Genomic DNA, 22,422 nt, shown 5'->3' on the forward strand with positions numbered 1-22,422 from the left:
CATTCTGAGTTTCTTTGTCTGTTGTATGTTATTTTAATTTAACCCTGTTAAGGTTCATCAGTGATGAAGTACATACGAACATATGAGTTAGGAGCAGGAGGAGGCCACTCGGCCCCTCGAGTCTGCTCCTCCATTCAATAAGATCATGGCTGATCTGATTGTAATCTCAACTTCACATTTCCACCTACCCCCTGATAACCTTTCACCCCCTTGCTTATCAAGAATCTATCTACCTCTGCCTTAAAAATATTCAAAGATTCTGCTTCCACCGCCTTTTGTGGAAGAGAATTCCAAAGACTCACCACCCTCTGAGAAAATATTTCTCCTCGTCTCTCTCTTAAATGGGTGACCCCTTATTTTTAAATAGTGACCCCTAGTTCTAGATTCTCCTACAAGGGAGAACTTCCTTTCCACATCCACCCTGTCAAGACCCCTCAGAATCTTAGCCATTTCAATAAACTTGCCTCTTACTCTTCTAAACTCCAGTAGATACAAGCCTAGCCTGTCCAATCTTTCCTCATAAGACAACACATCCATTCCAGATATTAGTCTAGTAAACTTTCTCTGAACTGCTTCCAATGCATTTACATCCTTCCTCAAATAAGGAGACCAATCCTGTACTCAGTAATTTGTACTAATGCTTTGTCTTTCAACACACCATTAACATATTGTTTGCCTTTGCTCCGTGACCTTTTGGTCAGCTATGTGGCCTGGTCCAATCTAGACCTCCTTTGTTACCTCTTGCCCCACCCCCACCTCACTTGCTTATAACCTGTGACTTTTCTAATATTTGTCAGTTCCGATGAAGGGTCACTGACCCGAAACGTTAACTCTGCTTCTCTTTCCACAGATGCTGCCAGACCTGCTGAGTGGTTCCAGCATTTCTTGTTTTTATTCCTGTACTCAGTACTCCAGATGTGGTCTCACCAATGCCCTGTTTGGCTGAAGAATAACCTCCCTAACTTTTGTATTCAATTCCCCTTGCAATAAACGATAACATTCTATTAGCTTTCCTAATTACTTGCTGTACCTGCATACTAACCTTTTGCAATTCATGCACTAGGACACCCAGATCCCTCTGCATCTCAGAGCTCTGCAATCTCTCACCATTTACATAATATGCTTCTTTTTTATTCTTCCTGCCAAAATGGACAATTTCACACTTTCCCACATTATATTCCATTCGCCAGGTCTTTGCCCACTCACTTAACCTATCTACTTCCCTTTGTAGCCTCCTTATGTCCTCTTCACAAGTTACTTTCCTGTATAAGTTTGTGTCAACAGCAAATTTAGCAACCATACCTTTGGTCCCTTCATCCAAGTCATTTATATGAATTGTAAAAAGTTGAGGCCCCAGCACAGATCCCTGTGGCACACCACTCGTTACATCTTGCCAACCAGAAAATGACTCATTTATGCCTACTCTCCGTTTTCTGTTAGCTAGCCAATCTTCTATCCATGCCAATATGTTATCCCCTACACCATGAGCTTTTATTTTGCACAATAACCTTTGATGTGGCACTTTATCAAATGCCTTCTGGAAATCTAAGTACAGTACATCCACCGGTTTCCCTTTATCCACCGCACACATTACTTTTTCAAAGAACTCCAATAAATTGGTTAAACATGATTTCCCTTTCACAAAACCATGTTGACTCTGCCTGATTACATTCAGTTTTTCCAAATGCCCTGCTAGAACATCCTTAATAATAGCTTCTAACATCTTCCCCAAGATAGATGTTAAGCTAACTGGCCTGTAGTTTCCTGCTTTCTGTCTCCCTCCCTTTTTGAATAAAGCAGTTATTCGCTATTTTCCAAGCTAATGGAACCTTCCCCGAATCTAGGGAATTTTGGAAAATTAAAACCTACGCATCAACTATCTCACGAGCCACTTCCTTTAAGACCCTAGGATGATGTCCATCAGGACTTGGCAGCATGCAGCTCCAACAATTTGCTCAGGGAACGAAGTTTGCTTCAGACAATATGCTCTTTTTATTTAATTTCTTTCATTACTTCCTTCGATATTCCTCCTTTTTCACTCCATTCCTGAAACCGTACATCCCTTCTAAAGGTTAAAGGCAAAATTTAAGAAATTATGAACCTTTTTAAATGGTCTATAGGAATATATGAACTGGAATAGGCCATTCAACCAGTCGAGCCTGTTCTGCCATTCAAATCGACCATGGTTGATGTATATCTTAACTTCATTTACCCACCTTAATGCAGTCACATAACAAAAATCTATCAATCTAAGTCTTGAATTTCCAATTTTCAGTTGACCCCCAGCTTCAACAGTTTTTGTGGGGGGAGTGTTCCAGATTTCCACTCCCCTCTGTGTGAACAAGTGCTTCCTGACATCACCCCTGAACGGCCTGGCTCTATGTTTAAGGTTCTGCCCCCTTGTTCTGGACTCCCCCCACCAGAGGAAACAGTTTCTCTCTATCTATGTTATCAAATTCTTTAATCACTTTAAACACCAGCATGAACTGAATGGGCCGAATGGCCTTCTTCTAGAGAGTAATGATTTTATGACTATATGACCTCAATTAGATCATCCCTTAATCTTCTAAACTTAAGAGAATACATGCCTAGTCTATGTAACCTGTTGTAAAAACCCATCTGATTCACTAATGTCCTTTCGGGAAGGAAACCTGCCGTCCTTACCCAGTCTGAGTCTGTATGTGACTCCAGTCCCAAACCAACCTGGTCAACTCTTAATTGTCCTCAGTTTATCAAATCCGCAACCAGGGGTTCAAGAAGGCAGCTCACCACCACCTTCTCAGGGCAACTTAGGATGGGCAATAAATGCGAGCCTTGCCAGCAATGCCCACAACCTGAGAATATTTTTTTTTTAAAGCTCCAGCCAGTATTGACTGCTTGCTGTGACTGAGACATCTATGTTTAGAAAAGTCTGACTTTGATCTGAATCTGCCATGCAAAATGTCAGCGATGGACTCAGCTATTTCCCAACAGCATAGATATCAGATGTGTTAAACTGAGCAAACGCAGAGCATGCCAAATGAACAACATATTACATGGTCTCAGCATTATTCTTCCAGTGCTTTGTCATTGAGTGTCAGTGAAAGATCCAAAGGTCAACATGCAAATCAAGATCGTCAAGTGTGCATGAGACATAAGGAGTGGAGAAGCGCATCGTAAATCACACTTGATTCCAACTGTTTACAATGACAACATTACACCAGGTGGTGAGGGAACCAACACGAGGGAAAAACATACTTGACCTCGGCCTCACCAATCTGCCTGCCGCAGATGCTTCTGTCCATGACTGTATTGGTACGAGTGACCACCGCACAGTCCTTATGGAGACAAAGTCCCACCTTCACATTGAGGATTCCCTCCGTCGTGTTGTGTGGCACTACCACCGTGCTAAATGGGATAGATTTAGAACAGATCTAGCAATGCAAAACTGGGCATCCATGAGGCGCTGTGGGCCATCAGCAGCAGCAGAATTGCACTCAACCACAATCTGTAACCTCATGGCCCGGCATATCCCCCACTCTACCATTACCATCAAGCCAGGAGACCAACCCTGGTTCAATGAAGAGTGCAGGAGGGCATGCCAGGAGCAGCACCAGGCATACCTCAAAATGAGGTGTCAACCTGGCGAAGCTACAACACAGGACTATCTGCGTGCCAAACTGCGTAAGCAGCATGCAATAGACAGAGCTAAGCGATCCCATAACCAACGGATCAGATCGAAGCTCTGCAGTCCTGTCACATCCAGCCGTGAATGGTGGTGGACAATTAAACAACTAACTGGAGGAGGTGGCTCCACAAATATCCCCATCCTCAATGATGGGGGAGCCCAGCACATCAGTGCCGAGTTGATGATCCATCTCGGCCTCCTCCTGAAGTCCCCAGCATCACAGATGCCAGACTTCAGCCAATTCGATTCACTCTGCGTGATATCAAGAAATGGCTGAAGGCACTGGATACTGCAAAAGCTATGGGCCCTGACAATATTCCGGCAATAGTACTGAAGACCTGTGCTCCAGAACTTGCCTCGTCCCTAGCCAAGCTGTTCCAGTACAGCTACAACACTGGCATTTACCCTGCAATGTGGAAAATTGCCCAGGTATGTCTTGAACACAAAAAGCAGGACAAGTCCAACCCGGCCAATTACCGCCCCATCAGCATACTCTCAATCATCAGTAAAGTGATGGAAGGGGTCAACAACAGTGCCATCAAGCAGCACTTGCTTAGCAATAACCTGCTCAGTGACGCTCAGTTTGGGTTCCACCAGGGCCACTCAGCTCCTGACCTCATTACAGCCTTCAAACATGGACAAAGAGCTGAACTCAAGAGGTGAGGTGATAGTGACTGCCCTTGACATCAAGGCAGCATTTGACAGAGTATGGCATCAAGGAGCCCTAGCAAAACTGAGGTCAATGGGAATCAGGGGGAAAGCCCTCCGCTGGCTGGAATCATAGATAGCACAAAGGAAGATGGTTGTGGTTGTTGTTGTTGGAGGCCAATCATCTGAGCTCCAGGACATCACTGCAGGAGTTCCTCAGGGTAGTGTCCGAGGCCCAACCATCTTCAGCTGCTTCATCAATGACCTTCCTTCAATCATAAGGTCAAAAGTGTGGATGTTCGCTGATGATTGCACAATGTTCAGCACCATTCTTGACTCCTCAGATACTGAAGCAGTCCGTGTAGAAATGCAGCAAGACCTGGACAATATCCAGGCTCGGGCTGATAAATGGAAAGTAACATTCGCGCCACACAAGTGCCAGGCAATGACCATCTCCAACAAGAGAGAATCTAACCATTTCCCCTTGACATTCAACAGCATTACCATCGCTGTAACCCCACTATAAGCATGCAAGGGGCTACCATTGACCAGAAACTGAACTGGAGTAGCCATATAAATACTGTGGCTACAAGAGCAGGTCAGAGGCGAGGAATCCTGAGGTGAGTAACTCATCTCCTGACTTCCCAAAGCCTGTCCACCATCTACAAGGCACAAGCCAGGAGTGTGATGGAATACTCTCCACTTGCCTGGATGGGTGCAGCTCCAACAACACTCAAGAAGCTCGACACCATCCAGGACAAAGCAGCCTGCTTGATTGGCACCCCATCTACTAACATTCACTCCCTCCACCACCGCGCAGAGTGGCAGCAGTGTGTACCATCTACAAGATGCACTGCAGCAACGCACCAAGGCTCCTTAGACAGCACCTTCCAAACCCGTGACCTCTACCAACTAGAAGGACAAGGGCAGCAGATACATGGGAACACCATCACCTGCAAGTTCCCCTCCAAGTCACACACCATCCTGACTTGGAACTATATCCCCGTTCCTTCACTGTCGCTGGGTCAAATCCTGGAACTCCCTTCCTAACAGCACTGTGGGTGTACCTGCCCCAAATGGACTGCAGCGGTTCAAGAAGGCAGCTCACCAACACCTTCTCAAGGGCAATTAGGGATGGGCAATAAATGCTGGCTTGGCCAGCGATGCCCACATCCCATGAATGAATAAAAAAAAAACCACAGTGACAAAAATACACCGCGCGCACAGTGACAATATACTGCGTACACAGTAACAATAATATACTGCGTACACAGTAACAATAATATACTGCGTACACAGTAACAATACACCGCGTACACAGTGACAATACACCGTGTACACAGTGACAATACACCGTGTACACAGTGACAAAAATACACCGTGACAAAAATACACCGTGTACACAGTGACAAAAATACACCGTGTACACAGTGACAAAAATATACTGTGTACACAGTGACAATACCCCATGTACACAGCAGCAGCAATTACTTAGACAGTTGCCACATTACACACAAGTTAGGACAGCTTTTGTTGACAGAATAAATGGTTTTCACCATGTTCCCTGCTCCATGTGACACACAAAGTCAAATATTGTTTTTATTACATGAGATTTGTGAGATTTTCCCAGTGATTTGGGGAGATTCACAGAGATTTGGGTGGGTGGTGGTTCCTGGAGATTTGGGAAATTATTAGATTTCAGCTGCTTATCCGTTAAAACTGAAAACAAGCAGCTTTGGTATACCCTAATAATCAGGGGAAAGAGAAAGAGAGAGACACACAAAGAGAGACAGAGAGAGCAATAAATAGATAGAGAGAGAGATAGAGAGGAGAAAGAAACAGACAGAGAGCGACAGAGACAGAGACAGAGGGAGGCAGAGACAGAGAGAAAGACAAAGATATAGACAGAGAGAGAGAAAGAGATAGTGACTGAGAGACAGAGAGAGATAGAGAGACTGAGAGAGACAGAGACAGAGAAAGACAAAGGTAGAGAGAGATAGAGATACAGATGGACAGAAATAGAGACAGATAGAGAAAGAGACACAGAGAGAGAGTTAAATAGGTAGATAGATAGGTTGAAACATTAAACGGACAAGCCCTTCTATAATACTGTAATAAATAATGATTGCAGTCACTTGTATTGTGTTATACTAACGACATGCTCTTGATCTTAATTCAACTTCAGGCTGATATTTATACAATGGAGGGAGGAAACTAACTCACAGTCTAACTGTGCAAGGATTGGCCACACTCATTTACACACAGTGCAATGATTGGCCACACTCATTTACACACAGTGCAAGGATTGGCCACACTCATTTACACACAGTGCAAGGATTGGCCACACTCATTTACACACAGTGCAAGGATTGGCCACACTCATTTACACCCTGTGCAGGGATTGGCCACACTCATTTACACCCTGTGCAGGGATTGGCCACACTCATTTACACCCTGTGCAGGGATTGGCCACACTCATTTACACCCTGTGCAGGGATTGGCCACACTCATTTACACCCTGTGCAGGGATTGGCCACACTCATTTACACCCTGTGCAGGGATTGGCCACACTCATTTACACCCTGTGCAGGGATTGGCCACACTCATTTACACCCTGTGCAGGGATTGGCCACACTCATTTACACCCTGTGCAGGGATTGGCCACACTCATTTACACCCTGTGCAGGGATTGGCCACACTCATTTACACCCTGTGCAGGGATTGGCCACACTCATTTACACCCTGTGCAGGGATTGGCCACACTCATTTACACCCTGTACTTTGGCTTCATTGTGGTTTTCTCCCATGGCCCAGAGAATATCTGCTGTCCGCTGCTATTGAAGATGTTACTGACCTGATTGATCTGGGGTTCTTGAGCCTGAGGGATGCTGGGCAGAGGGCTATTACAGTCAGGGCTGTAATAGTCACAGTAATCATAGGCTGCACGAGGATCAGCGACGATTAACAGCTGCTGTATATCACCCTGAAAACACAGAAATATCATGTTAGATCATAGAAAAATGCTCCTCCCACCAACACTATACCTTTCATTGATCAACTTCATTTCCAGAGCATCTTTCAACACCAAAACATCTCAAAGCACTTCACAGCCAAGGAAGTACTTTTGAAGTGTAGTCACTGTTATACTGTAGGAATATTGACAGCCAATCGCACAGCGATCCCACAAACCGCAATATTCTAATTACCAGATTATTAGTTTTTTTCAGTGATGCTGCTTATGGGATTAATATTGGCCAATAGAGCGAGAACTCCCTGCTCTTCAAAATAGTCACATGGGATATTTTACATCCACCAGAGAAGAAAGAAGGGGCCTTAGTTTAACAACTCATCTGAAAGTAGCAACTCATTCAGTACTGACCCTCCAATAGTGCAGCGCTCCCTCAGTACTGACCCTCCGACAGTGCAGCACTCCCTCGGTACTGACCCTCCGACAGTGCAGCTCTCCCTCGGTACTGACCCTCCGACAGTGCAGCACTCCCTCAGTACTGACCCTCCGACAGTGCAGCACTCCCTCAGTACTGACCCTCCGACAGTGCAGCACTCCCTCAGTACTGACCCTCCGACAGTGCAGCACTCCCTCAGTACTGACCCTCCGACAGTGCAGCACTCCCTCGGTACTGATCCTCCGACAGTGCAGCACTCCCTCGGTACTGACCCTCCGACAGTGCAGCACTCCCTCGGTACTGGGATTATACAGTCCAGTCTTTGGAGAGAGAGGTGAACCCATGACTTTTTAATTGCAGGAGATTAAGTACGACCCACTGAGCCACAGCTGCCTTGAGAGAGTGAATCCACACAACATGTTTTTGACCTGATTAGGGGCCTCTCCTAGTTCATACATCTGTCTTGTCATGCACTCTAGTCTTTGGACTCTCTTCTTTAAAAGGTCCAGAATCTGTGATCAAATCCATTCCTACTCTATTGGATTGAGTTACAGCCCTGCATGCAGCACATAGGGCTAGAAGCACATTTGACATATGGTTCAATAAATATCCCATCAGTAGTAACTGAGTGATCCCAATCCCGCAGGATAATGCTGAACAGATTTCTCACAGTTGTTCTCGACTCCACACCACCATTCCAGCTCATCTGGAACAGATAGATCGATTGTCTAACCACAGCCACTTGCTATCCAGAATCGAGAGCTTATTAGTGGCTTGTGGATTGTAAACAGCAACATTTCAAAGTGTGTGTTAATACATTTGCTGGATTCACTTAACTGTCAACGTGAATTTACAAGCAGTGTTTGAAAACAGTGGCTACTGTAAAACAGAGCCCAGTACTCCACCAGCTACACTGAGGCACAAACAATCATGTCTGCGACCACAGAAATGCCCATCAGTTCCTCTAACCACAGAAACCCCCACCACTATTGCTCTTTTGTCTTTTTTCCTCCCTCCCAGCACAGCTGAGTCACCCATGATGTTCCTCACTGCACTCTACAGAGGATCCCTCCTTCCCATCGGTACTCAGAACTGAATACCTGTTCGAAAGTGAGATGCCCTCTGGGGACTCCAGCACTACCTGCCCTCACCTTCCTGTCTGTCGGGCAGCTATCCAGTCCCTCTCTGACTGCTCGCTTAGGCACCTGGTTGACTACCTCCCGAAACATGCCATCCACATAGTCCTCCACCTCGCAGATACGCCAGAGTGACTCCAGCCACTGCTCGAACTCTGAAACCCGAAGCTCAAGCTTCTGCAGCCAGAGACGCTTTCTGCAGATGTGTTTGTCAAGGTCACATGGTCTGTCCACAACTTCCCACATTCCACAGGAGGCACATTCCACTTGGCTGAGCTGCCCTGCCATTACTTAGCTTTACAATGAAATTTAGCTCGTGCAATAACCTACTGGTAATAACTGTAGGTCTGGCCTACATGTGACTCCAGACCCACAGCAATGTGGTTGACTCATAAATGCCCAGTGAAATGGCCACTCAGTTCAAGGGCAATTAGGGATGGACAATAAATACTGGCCTAGCCATCAACACCCACATTCCAGGAAGGAATAAAAAGAAAAAAATAAATTCAACTTCAAGTGACAGTGAAATATAAGGATTTAATACATCACTCCTTCCTGACTGCACACAATCAACTGAAACAAAATACAAGAAGACATTAATAAATTTACAGAATGAGAGTGTAATTGGAAAAATGAACATAGGAGTAGGCCATTCAGCCCATCGAGTCTGCTTCACCATTCAATTAGATCATGGCTGATCATCTATCCCAATGCCACGTTCCCACGCTATCCCCATATCCCGTGATGTCATTAGCATCTAAATATCTGTCTTGAACATACTCAATGACTGAGCTTCCACAGCCCTCTGGGGTAGAGAATTTCAAAGATTCACCACCCTCTGAGTGAAGAAATTCCTCCTCATCTCAGTCTAAATGCCCTGCCCCATATTCTGAGACTGTGTCCCCTGGTTCTAGACTCACCAGCCACGGGAAACATCCTATCCACATCTACCCAGTAAGAATTTTGTAAGTTTCAATGAGATCACCTCTCATTCTTCAAAACTCTAGAGAATACTGGCCCAGTTTCCTCAATCTCTCCTGTTAAGACAATCCCGCCATCCCAGGGATAATCTGGTGAACTTTCGTTGCACTCTCTCGATGGCAAGTATAACCTTCCTTAGATAAGGAGACCAAACTGAACACAACACTCCAGGTGCAGTCTCACCAAGGCTCTATACAATTGCAGCAAGACAGCTTTACTCCTGTACTCAAAGCCCCTTACAATGAAGGCCAACATACCATTTCCTCTGCCATTTCCACCACCTCCAACGTGATGTCACCACCAAACACATCTTCACTTCCCCTCCCCTGTTAGCATTCCGAAGGGATTGTTCCCTCTTCGACACCCTGCTCTACTCCTCCATCAACCCAAACACCTCTTTCCCCTCCCACCTTCCCATGCAATTGCAGGAGGTGTAATACCTGCCCTTTTTACCTCCTCTCTCTCCTCACTATCCAAGGCCCCAAACACTCCTTCTAGGTGAAGTAGTGATTTACTTGTACTTCCTTCAATTTAGTATACTCACAATGCGGTCTCCTCTGCATTGGGAAGACCAAATGCAGATTGGGTGATTGCTTTGCAGAACACCTCCACTCAGTCTGAAAACATGACCTCGAGCTTCCGGTCATTTGTTATTTCAACAACCCTCCCTGCTCTCATGTCCACATTTGTGTCTTTGGCCTGCTCCAGTTTTCCAGTGAACATCAACACAAGCTCGAGGAGCAGCACCTGATCTTTCGATAAGGCTCTCTCCAGCCTTGCGAATTGAACATTGAGTTCAATAACTTGAGAGCATGACTGGCTTCTTGTTAAATTTTTATATCTTTTTTTTTAACCATGTGCCTGTTTTTCATGTGGGACAGAGCTGCTCATTATTCTGCTATTAACTCTCTCTCTGGACTAATGCTTTGTCTTTCACCACAAGCATTAACACAGGCCTTGCTTTTGTCCCAGGACATCTTTGTTATTTAATCTCTCCTGCCCTCTGTCCTACCAAACACCTTCCCCTTTTGTTCTCTTCCTCACCATCCCCTCGCCCCCTCACCCCCGCCCCTTCACTTGCTTAAAACCCAATTCTTTTCTAACCTTTGCCAGTTCTGATAAAAGGTCATAGACCTGCAACGTTAACTCTGCTTCCCTCTCCACAGATGCTACCAGACCTGCTGAGTATTTCCAGCACTTTCTGATTTTATACCATTTGTCTTCCTAATTGCTTGCTGCACCTGCATACTAGCTTTTAGCAACTCATGAACAAGGACACCCAGGTCCCTTTGAACAGCAACACTTCCCAACCTCTCACCATTTAAGAAATACTCTGCCTTTCTGTTCTTTCTACAAAGTGAATCACTTCACACTAATTCATATTATATTCCATCTGCCATGTTCTTGCCCATTCACTTAGCCTGCCCAAATCCCCTTGAAGCCTCTTTGCATCCTCCTCACAACTTACATTCCCACCAGTTTTGTGTCATCAGCAAATTTGGAAATATTACAATTGGACCCCATAGCAAAACCATTGATAGAGATTGTGAACAGCCGTGGCCCAAACACTGATCCTTGTGGAACCCCACTAGTAATAGCCTGTCATCCTGAGAATGACCCATTTTCAATATAGATTCGTGTGAGTTATTACAGATTGGTAGGGAGAATAAGGAGGCTACATACTCCTTGGAAAATAAGAGTCTAAATGGGCGAGAGGAACGCAGGTATCAGGGTGTGCAGATACATAGATCACTAAGTAACGATGCAGGTTAAATAAGGCCCTAAAAAAAAGCACTGGGCTTAGTTTCTGGTGAGATAGAGATTGATGAACATGCGAACATATGAATTAGGAGCAGGAGGAGGCCACTTGGCCCTTCGAGCCTGCTCTGCCATTCAATAAGTTCATGGCTGAACTGATTACTCCACATTTCCACCTACCCCTGATAACCTTTCACCCCCTTGCTTATCAAGAATCTATCTACCTCTGCCTTACAAATATTCAAAGACTCTGCTTCCACTGCCTTTTGAGGAAGAGAATTCCAAAGACTCACGACCCTCAGAGAAAAAAATTCTCCTCATCTCTGTCTTAACTAGGTGACCCCTTATTTTTAAACAGTGACCCCTAGTTCTAGATTCCCCCACAAGGGGAAACATCCTTTCCACATCCACCCTGTCAAGACTCCTCAGGATCTGATATGTTTCAATCAAGTCACCTCTTACTCTTCTAAATTCCAGTGGATACAAGACTAGCCTGTCCAATCTTTCCTCATAAGACAGCCCGCCCATTCCAGGCGTTAGTCTAGTAAACCTTCTCTGTACTGCCTCCAACGCATTTACATTCTTCCTGAAATAAGGAGACCAATACTGTACACAGTACTGTAGATGTGGTCTCACCAATGCCCTATACAGCTGAAGCATAACCTCCCTACTTCTGTATTCAATTCCCCTCACAATAAACGATAACGTTCTATTAGCTTTCCTAATTGGGTGCTGTACCTGCATACTAACCTTTTGCGATCCATGCACTAGGACACCCAGATCTCTCTGCATCTCAGAGCTCTGCAATCTCTCACCATTTAGATAATATGCTTCTTTTTTATTCTTCCTGCCAAAATGGACAATTTCCCACTTTCCCACATTATACTCCATTCGCCAGGTCTTTGCCCACTCACTTAACCTATCTATATCCCTTTGTAGCCCTCTTATGTCCTCTTCACAACTTACTTTCCTACCTATCTTTATGTTATCAGCAAATTTAGCAACCATACTTTAGGTCCCTTCATCTAAGTCATTTATATAAATTGTAAAAATCCCTGTGGCACACCACACGTTACATTTTGCCAACCAGAAAATGATCCATTTATGCCAACTCTTTGTTTCCTGTTAGCTCGCCAATCTTCTATCCATGCCAATATGTTACCCCCTGCACCATGAGCTTTTATTTTCCACAATAACCTTTGATGTGGCACCTTATCAAATGTCTTCTGGAAATCTAAGTACAATACATCCACCGCTTCCCCTTTATTCACAGCACATGGAACTCCCTCAAAGAACTCCAATAAATTGGTTAAACATGATTTCCCTTTCACAAAATCATGTTGACTCTGCCTGATTACCTTGAATTTTTCTAAATGCCCTGCTGTAACGTCTTTAATAATAGATTCTAACAATTTCCCTCAGACAGATGTTAAGCTAACTGGCCTGTAGTTTCTTGCTTTCAGTCTCCCTCCCTTTTTGAATAAAGGAGTTACATTTGCTATTTTCCAGTCTAGTGGAACCTTCCCCGAATCTAGGGAATTTTGGAAAATTAAAACTAACGCATCAACTATCTCATTAGCCACTTCTTTTAAGACTCTAGGATGAAGTCCATCAGAACCCGGGGACTTGTCAGCCCGCAGCTCCAGCAATTTGTTCAGTACCACTTCTGAAAAGCAGAGAGGTTATGATAAACTTGTATCAAACCTTGGTTAGACCACCCCTGGAGCACTGTGAACAGTTCTGATCACCCCTGGAGCACTGTGAACAGTTCTGATCACCCCTGGAGCACTGTGAACAGTTCTGATCACCCCTGGAGCACTGTGAACAGTTCTGATCACCCCTGGAGCACTGTGAACAGTTCTGATCACCATATTTAAAAAAAGCTACAGAGGCACTGGAGAAAGTGCAAAAAGACTTACAAGAATGAAAACAGAACTGGGAAATTATAACTATCAGGAAAGACATCAAGAAAAGAGAAGGCTGAGGGGTGACCTGATAGAGGCCTTTAAAACTATGAAAGGATTTGATAGGATAAACGTAGAAAAGATGTTTCCACCTGTGGGGGAGAACAGAGCTTGGGGCCATGAATATAATACAGTGACTAATAAATCCAATCAGGAATTCAGGAGAAACTTCTTTCCCCAGAGAGTGGTGAGAATGTGGAACTCACTCCCACAGGGAGTGGTTGAGGTGAATAGTATCGATACATTTAAGGAAAAACTGGATAAATGCATAAGGAAGAAAGGAATAGAAAGATATGCTAATAGGGTGAAATGAAGAGGGGATGGGAGGAGGCTCATGTGGAGCATAAACACCAGCACAGAGCAGATGGGTCGAATGGCCTGTCTCCGTGTTGTACATTCAATGTAATTCTTCATTCTGGATGACGGACTTCGGTTATGTGGAGAAGCTGGGATTCTTCTCCTTAGAGCAAGTCAATGGGAGATTTAATAAAAGTATTCAAAATAATGAGGGATTTTGATAGAGTAAATAAGGAGAAACTGATAAACAGTGGCAGGAGGGTCAGTTATCAGAATCTTACATGTTTCAATAAGATCATCCCTCATTCTTCTAAACTCCAGAGAGTATCGGCTCACTTTACTCCATTTCTCTCATCAGGACAACCCTCTCATCACAGGTTGCCCCTCCAAGACAAGGATATCCTTCCTGAGGTACAGAGACCAAAACTGCACTCAATACTCCAGCTGTTTTCTCTTTCATGATGTGGACATCACTGGCAAGGCCAGAATTTGTTGTCCATCCCTAATTCTCCTGGACAACTGAACGTCTTGCTAGGTCATTTCAGAGGGTAGTTAAGAGTCAACCACATTGCAGTGGGTCTGGAGTCACATATAGGCCAGACTAGGTCAGGACAGCAGATTTCCTTCCCTGAAGGACATTAATGAACCAGATGATAGTTTCATGGCACCATTACTGAGACAAGATTTCACTTCCAGATTTTTATTAATTAATTTAAATTCCGCCAGCTGCTGTGGTAGGATTTGAATCCATGACACTGGGGAATTAGCCTGGGCCTCTGGATTACTAGTTTGGTGACCTTACCAATACGCCAGTGCTTAAAAGGAAAGAACGACTTGCATTTCTATAGCACCGTTCACCATCGCAGGAAGTCTCAAAGTGCTTTACACCCAATAAAATATTTTTAAAGTGTAGTCACTGGTGTAATGTAAAAAACACAGCAGCCAATTTGTGCACAGCAAGCTCCCACAAACTGCAATGTGATAATGAGCAGTACAAAGCACTGTCGGAGGGTCCGTGCCGAGGGAGCGCTGCACTGTCGGAGGGTCCGTGCCGAGGGAGCGCTGCACTGTCGGAGGGTCCGTGCCGAGGGAGCGCTGCACTGTCGGAGGGTCCGTGCCGAGGGAGCGCTGCACTGTCGGAGGGTCCGTGCCGAGGGAGCGCTGCACTGTCGGAGGGTCCGTGCCGAGGGAGCGCTGCACTGTCGGAGGTGCTGTCTTTCAGATGAGATGCTAAAACAAGTCCCCATCTACTCGCTCATGTGGATGCAAAACTATTTTCAAGAGGAGCAGGGAGTTCAACCCAGTATCTCTGGCCAATGTTCATCCATCACCAGCATCACTTCAAACAGCTTGTTTGGCCATGGGCCCAGTGCTATATTTGGGATCTTGTTGTGTGCAAATCTGTAGCCATGTTTCCCACATTACGACAGGGACGACACGTCTAAAGAAATACTTCGGTGGCTGTAAAGTGCTTTGGGACATCATGAGGATGTGAAAGGCGCTATAGAAATGCATGTTCTTTCTGACGAGACTGAATAGAGGGGGAAAAAGAATTCTCAACGAGCTGACCAGCCAATGGATTAAAGAAAAGGAGTTTGAGTGTAGTTTGTAGCCGATATTTACTGCTCACCGTCAGAGTGATCTGCTCCATTCAAATGCTCGGAGAAAATGTGCAATTTCACTTTTGAAATAGTTTTGAATTCTCTCACTGAAATTGGCAGGGACGGCTGACAAATGTGGAAGAATTCCAACAAGTAGGGAGCCTTGGGGAATCTAATGAGTCAAACATGTGCTGGGCTCTGGCACCTTCCTGCTAATCATTGTTTTGTTTGAGTGATTGCAAGCCAAATGTAACAGACAACTTGAATAATGGCAGCAAATCTGACCCATTCCATCATTGGCACAAACAGCAGCCTCTAGACCATCACACAGACCACAAAGTCTTACTGCTTAAACACCGAAGTATTAATGACACACACACCAATATTAATGTACGAATCACTCTGCACATTCTGGGATGCAGAGATTCACCACGCGCCACGAGTCTTCAAAAGCTGCTACTGAGTATACTTCACTTTGCAGTTTCCTCCACAAATGGCTTCTCACCCTCCATCTCCCCATTATTTTTAAGAACTTGCTGCATTTTCTCATTAAACTCACAGCAGAAATTTAGAGCTGGAAATTAACAGTGTGAGCAGTTTTTAATGATGTAATAATTGTTAATTCAACGTCAATCAACCTTGTTGGCTCAGAAAGGCAAAAAATTTAACTCTTCAGTCTCAATCCTGCAGGTAGTGAATTGCTGTTCGAGATTTTCATTGTTCTTCTTCCCTTCTGTCTCTTTTCCGTCTCTCTTAATCCACTCTTTCCCTCTCTTTGTGGTGAATTTTATGGAGACGATGGGGGTCTTGGTGACCGGCTGCAGAACCAGCAAGAGACACAAGTTGCCTCCTTTGGGAAAGGCCAATCAGGCACTTGAGAGGCCACCAGCAGCCATTCCCTGGAACAGGACCCTGGGGGCAGGAAGTCCCGGATACCAAGAGCTGCTGACCAATCAGAGCCCGGCAGCTCTGTTACCACGCATCAAGAGCTGCTGACCAATCAGAGCCCGGCAGCTCTGTTACTGCATACCAAGAGCTGCTGACCAATCAGAGCCCGGCAGCTCTGTTACCGCACACCAAGAGCTGCTGACCAATCAGAGCCCGGCAGCTCTGTTGCTCAGCAGCTCCACTGGGGAGGCAGTGGCTGCTGCTGTTACAGCACCCACCAGAGCCCCAAAATCAGGGAGCGATCCAGGAGAGAGATAAGAGATGGTGGGAGGGATTTCGTGGGGTGGGGGTCATGGGCAGAGGGGTGTAGGTGGGTCAGCAGCAAGGCCGGGGCATGGCGCTCAGCAGGCTCCCCCCTTCCCGAAGCTGGGTCCCTTGATTAGGCACAGAGTGCCTTTGAATGAGGTCCCCACCTACACTGCCCGGGAGACTGCACTCAACTCTGCACAGTTTGCATCTTGTGCTCCCCGCGTGGCGACAGGCCTGCCTGCTGCTTGGTTCATACCAGCGGCGCGGGAAGAGGATTTTAATTGGGCATTAATTGCCCCTTAAGGGCCTTAATTGGGTGGGAAGGTGCGAAAAAAGTGACATCGCAATCAACAATGAGAGCAGGGAAACAGAAAGCCGCCAAGGTGAGTATACAGGTAAGCTTTTAATTTAATTTAATTTAAATCAAACATAGCATCAAACATCATAGGCAAGCAGGTAGGTGATTGGTTTGGGAAGAAGCTATCTGTTTGGTGAGTATCTGGTAAGTGACTAAAGTAAGTAAAATAAGTAAAGTAGGTTAGTAACTAGAGTGAGAAAGGTAAAGTCTACAGTTTTTTTTATATACTAAAGTAGTGTTTTTTAGGGAATCAAGGGTAAATAATCTCTAATTTTGGAGTAATTTAAGGGTCAGTCATGGCAAGGCAGCTCGGCAGCGTGGAGTGCTCCTCCTGTGCAATGTGGGAAGTCAGGGACATTTCCAGCGTCCAAGGAGAACACGTGTGCAGGAAGTGTCTCCAGCTGCAGCTACTCGAAATCCACTTTTTGGATCTGGAGCAGTGGCTGGGGACACTGTGGAGCATCCACGAGGCTGAGCTCATCGTGGATAGCACATACAGGGAAGTGGTCACACCGCAGGTAAAGACTGCTCAGACAGAAAGGGAATGGGTGACCGCCAGGCAGAGTAGAAGAACTAGGCAGGTAGTGCAGGAGTCCCCTGGGTCCATCTCCCTCTCTAACAGATTTTCCACTTTGGATACTGTTGGGGTAGATAGTTTCACAGGGGAATGCAGCAAGAGCCAAGTCTGTGGCACCACGGGTGGCTCAGCTGCAGAGGAAGGGAGGAAAAGGAGTGGGAAAGCTACAGTGATAGGGGAATTCTATCGTAAGGGGAACAGACAGGCGTTTCTGCAGCCGCAAACGTGACTCCAGGATGGTATGTTGCCTCCCTGGTGCGAGGGTCAAGGATGTCACAGAGCGGCTGCAGGACATTCTGAAGGGGGAGGGTGAACAGCGAGAGGTCATGGTACACATTGTTACCAACGACATAGGTAGAAAGAGGGATGAGGTCCTGCAACAAGAATTTAGGGAGCTAGGTAGCAGATTAAAAAGCAGGAACTCAAAGGTTGTAATCTCTGGATTACTCCCAGTGCCACGTGTTAGTGAGTATAGGAATAGGAGGATAGAGCAGATGAATGCAGGGCTGAGGAGATGGTGCAGGAGGGAGGGCTTTAGTTTCCTGGATCACTGGGTCTGTTTCTGGCGAAGGTGGGGCCTGTACAAGTTGGACGGGTTGCACCTGAACCGGAACGGGACCAACATCCTTGCTGGGAGGTTTGCTAATGCTGTAGGCAGGGGGGTGGGGGGGCGCTTTTAAACTAATTTGGCAGAGGGATGGGATACAGAGTGGAGGTACAGTAGGGAGTGATGCACAGACAAATATAGCAGAGAAACGGAGTCAGTCTGGGAGGCAGAGCAAATATAGACCTGTTAAGGGACAAGTGAAAAATGCAAGACTGGATTGCATCTATTTTAATGCAAGGAGTCTTACTAGTAAGGCAGATAAACTGAGGGAATTGATTAGCACATGGGATTATGATATTATTGCTATCACAGAGACATGTTTGAGGGAGGGACAGGACTGGCAGCTCAATATTCCAGGGTATAGAGTCTTCAGGCGTGACAGGGTAGGGTGTAAAAGAGGAGGTGGCATTGCACTGTTGATCAAGGAGTCAATTACTGCAGTAAGGAGGGATGATATCTTAGAAGGTTCCTCAAATGAGGCCATATGGGTAGAACTTAAAAACAAAAGGGGGGCAATCACTTGGCTGGGAGTGTACTGCAGACCACCAAACAGTCAGGGAGAGATAGAGGAGCAGATATGTAGGCAAATCTCAGAGAAGTGTAAAAATAATAGGGTAATAATAGTAGGGGATTTCAACTTCCCCAATATCAACTGGGATAGTCTTAGTGCAAAAGGCTTAAAGGAGGCAGAATTCTTAAAATGCATACAGGAGAGCTTTTTGAGCCAGCACATAGAAAATCCGACAAGAGAAGGGGCAGTACTGGACCTAATCTGAGGGAATGAAGCTGGACAAGTGGTAGACGTGTCAGTGGGGGAGCATTTCGGGGATAGTGACCATAACCTTGTAAGATTTAAGGTAGTTATGGAAAAGGACAAAGACGGGCCAGAAATAAAAGGTACTGAATTGGGAGGAAGGCCGATTTCAATTTGATAAAACAGGATCTGGCCAGACTGGGCTGGGAGCAGCTACTTGTAGGAAAGTCAATACCAAACCAGTGGGAGTCATTCCAAAGGGAAATAGTGAGAGAGTTCAGGGCCAATATGTTCCCGTTAAGGTGAAGGGCAGGACCAACAAGTCCAGGGAACCCTGGATGTCAAGTGATATAGAGGATTGGACAAGGAAAAAAAAGGCTTATGGCAGATTCAGAGTGCTGAAAACAGTGGAGGCACTAGAGGAGTATAGAAAGTGTAGGGGGGTACTTAAAAAAGTAATTAGGAGAGCGAAGAGGGGCCATAAAAAAACTGGCGGGTAAGATAAGGGAAAATCCCAAGGCGCTTTATAAGTATATTAAGGGCAAGAGGATAACCAGGGAAAGAGTAAGGCCCATTAGGGACCAAAGTGGCAATCTGTGCGTGGAGCTGGAGGACATGGGTGAGGTTTTAAATGATTACTTTTCATCTGTGTTCACTATGGAGAAGGACGATGTAGGTGGAGAGATCAGGGAGGGGGATTGTGATTTACTTCAACATATTAGTATTGAAAGGGAGGAAGTATTAGCTGTTTTAGCGTGCTTAAAGGTGGTTAAATCCCCAGGCTCAGATGAGATGTATCCCAGGCTGCTATGTGAGGCAAGGGAGGAGATAGCAGGGGCTGTGACACAAATTTTCAGATCCTCTCTGGCCACAGGAGAGGTGCCAGAGGACTGGAGGACAGTGAATGTGGTACCATTATTCAAGAAGGGTAGCAAGGACAAAGCAGGTAATTACAGGCCGGTGAGTCTAACATCAGTGGTTGGGAAAATATTGGAAAAAGTTCTGAGGGTCAGGATTAATCTCCACTTGGAGAGGCAGGGATTAATCAGGGATAGTCAGCATAGCTTTGTCAGCGGGAGATCATATCTTACAAATTTGATTGAATTTTTCGAGGAAGTGACGAGATGTGTAGATGAGGGTAAAGCAATTGATGTAGTCTACATGGACTTCAGTAAGGCTTTTGATAAGGTCTCGCATGGAAGATTGGTCAAGAAGGTAAGAGGCAATGGGATCCAGAGCAATTTGGCAAATTGGATCCAAAATTGGCTCAGTGGCAGGAGGCAGAGGGTGATGGTCGAGGGTTGATTTTGTGATTGGAAGCCTGTGACCAGTGGTGTACCACAGGGATTGGTGCTGGGACCCTTGCTGTTTGTAGTGTACATTAATGATTTAAACGTGAATATGGGAGGTCTGATCAGTAAGTTTGCAGATGACACGAAAATTGGTGGTGTCGCAAATAGTGATGAGGAAAGCCTTAGATTACAGGACGATATAGATGGGCTGGTAAGATGGGCAGAGCAGTGGCAAATGGAATTTAATCCTGAGAAGTGTGAGGTGATGCATTTTGGGAGGACTCAAGGCAAGGGAATATACAATGGATGGTAGGACCCTAGGAAGTACAGTGGGTTAGAGGGACCTTGGTGTACTTGTCCATAGATCACTGAAGGCAGCAGCACAGGTAGATAAGGTAGCATTTCAGCTATGAAGAGAGACTGGATAGGCTAGGGTTGTTTTCCTTAGAGCAGAGAAGGCTGAGGGGGGACCTGATTGAGGTATACAAAATTATGAGGGGCATTGATAGGAAGAAACTTTTTCCCTTAGTGGAGGGGTCAATAACCAGGGGGCATAGATTTAAGATAAGGGGCAGGAGGTTTAGAATTGAGGAAATGTTTTTTCACCCAGAGGGTGGTTGGAATCTGGAACACACTACCTGAAGAGATGGTAGAGACAGGAACCTTCACAACATTTGAGAAGTATTTAGATGAGCACTTGAAATGCCGTAGCATACAAGGCTACGGGTCAAGTGCTGGAAAATGAGATTAGAATAGATAGGTGCTTGATGGCCGGCACGGACACGATGGGCCAAAGGGCCTGTTTCTGTGCTGTATAACTCTGACTCACCATGGGGGAGAGCATAAAATATTGCCCGTTTGTTCTGGACCTGTTTTGACTAATTCACTCTGCTTCCTTCTCCGTCGTTGCTCTGTCTCTTTCTCAATCCTTAAATCTGATTGGTTAAGGAGATAGACTGTTGGTCCCGTCGTTCACCGAGGTCCCAGATGCTCCATTGCCCCTTGTTGTGTCGTTATCAGCTTGCGGTTCCAGCATGTTAAAGTGTCAAGGAATGTTCGAGCTGAAGAATGAGAGGAAAGTCTAATGGACAGGGCAGCTTGCGAGATGCACTACTCCAGTGAGATCTGGGCCATCAGATCTGACACAGCTTCCAGGGAAATGAGCTGCGTTTTAATGCTTGGTTAGCTTGCTGGTCACATGGTCAATGATGGCTAAACAGGATTTTGCAAAGTTAAAAAAATTCGAGTGAAAAATCGAAGAATCAATATCAAAGCTACAGAAACACACACGTGTCCAATTCCTAAAAGGACTTTGACTTCGAGAGAAGACTGCGACTCACACTGAGCCAGAACCTGAGCTGGGAGCACAGAATCAGCTCCGTGGAATTACGTTTGGTTTTAAGAGTGACTAAATCAATATTTTTAAACTAAATTAGACCATTCCACATCCAAACTGCTATGAAAAATAATTTCTAATGTGTTTTCGGATAAAACTGCAGGGGATGGGGTGCGGGTGCAGTGAAATCAGTCAAATCCAGGAGTGAAAAATGAGCTGATGGTGAATTGCCAGCTGGATTCCCACTGCAATGAGCACATTGTAAATCCATCGTGGCACTAAACAGGCTCCGATTCGCAACAAACACATTCCCAATATTGACAAAGATCATTTCACTCCCTGCCCACTCCTGAAATGCAAATGTTTCAACAGAGGAAGAAACAAAATGTGTCAAGAATTCATTCATTTCCGTCATGCTTAATTAATAACTAATCAAAGCTTAGTAACATTTAGACAAAACAAAATCATCCAGTCTGGAAACAAATCAAATTTGACAACAAACCACATTAGGAGATATCTAGACAGGTGAAGATACATTTTAAGGGCTATCTTTAAAGAGGAGACAGAGAGGCAGAAAGGTTGAGGGAGGGAATTCCAGAGCTTGGGGCCCAGGCAGCTGAAGGAACGGCCACCGATGGTGGAGCGATTAAAATTGGGAAGCACAAGAGGACAGAAATGGAGGAGCACAGAGATCTTGGAGGGTTATGGGGCCGGAGGAGATTACAGAGATAGGGAGGGACAAGGCCATGGAGATTTGAAAACAAGGATAAAAATGTTAAAGTGGAGGTGATGCTTTAATGGGAACTATTGTAGGTCAGTGAGTACAGGGAGCAATGGGTGAATGG

The 22,422-nt window shown here is 45.4% G+C and overlaps 1 protein-coding gene across 1 annotated transcript in view; it reads right to left on the reverse strand.

Moving 5' to 3' along the window:
* Positions 1 to 22,422, reverse strand: part of LOC137373152 (collagen alpha-1(XI) chain-like) — a 612,019-nt gene that overhangs the window by 501,624 nt on the left and 87,973 nt on the right. Inside the window, exon 5 of the mRNA XM_068038011.1 lies at positions 7,170 to 7,298. Within this exon, the coding sequence (XP_067894112.1) occupies positions 7,170 to 7,298 (129 nt within the window). The remainder of the gene's footprint in view (positions 1 to 7,169; positions 7,299 to 22,422) is intronic.

Source organism: Heterodontus francisci, chromosome 8, assembly GCF_036365525.1.
Source record: "Heterodontus francisci isolate sHetFra1 chromosome 8, sHetFra1.hap1, whole genome shotgun sequence".
In the NCBI taxonomy this organism is placed as follows: Eukaryota; Metazoa; Chordata; class Chondrichthyes; order Heterodontiformes; family Heterodontidae; genus Heterodontus; species Heterodontus francisci.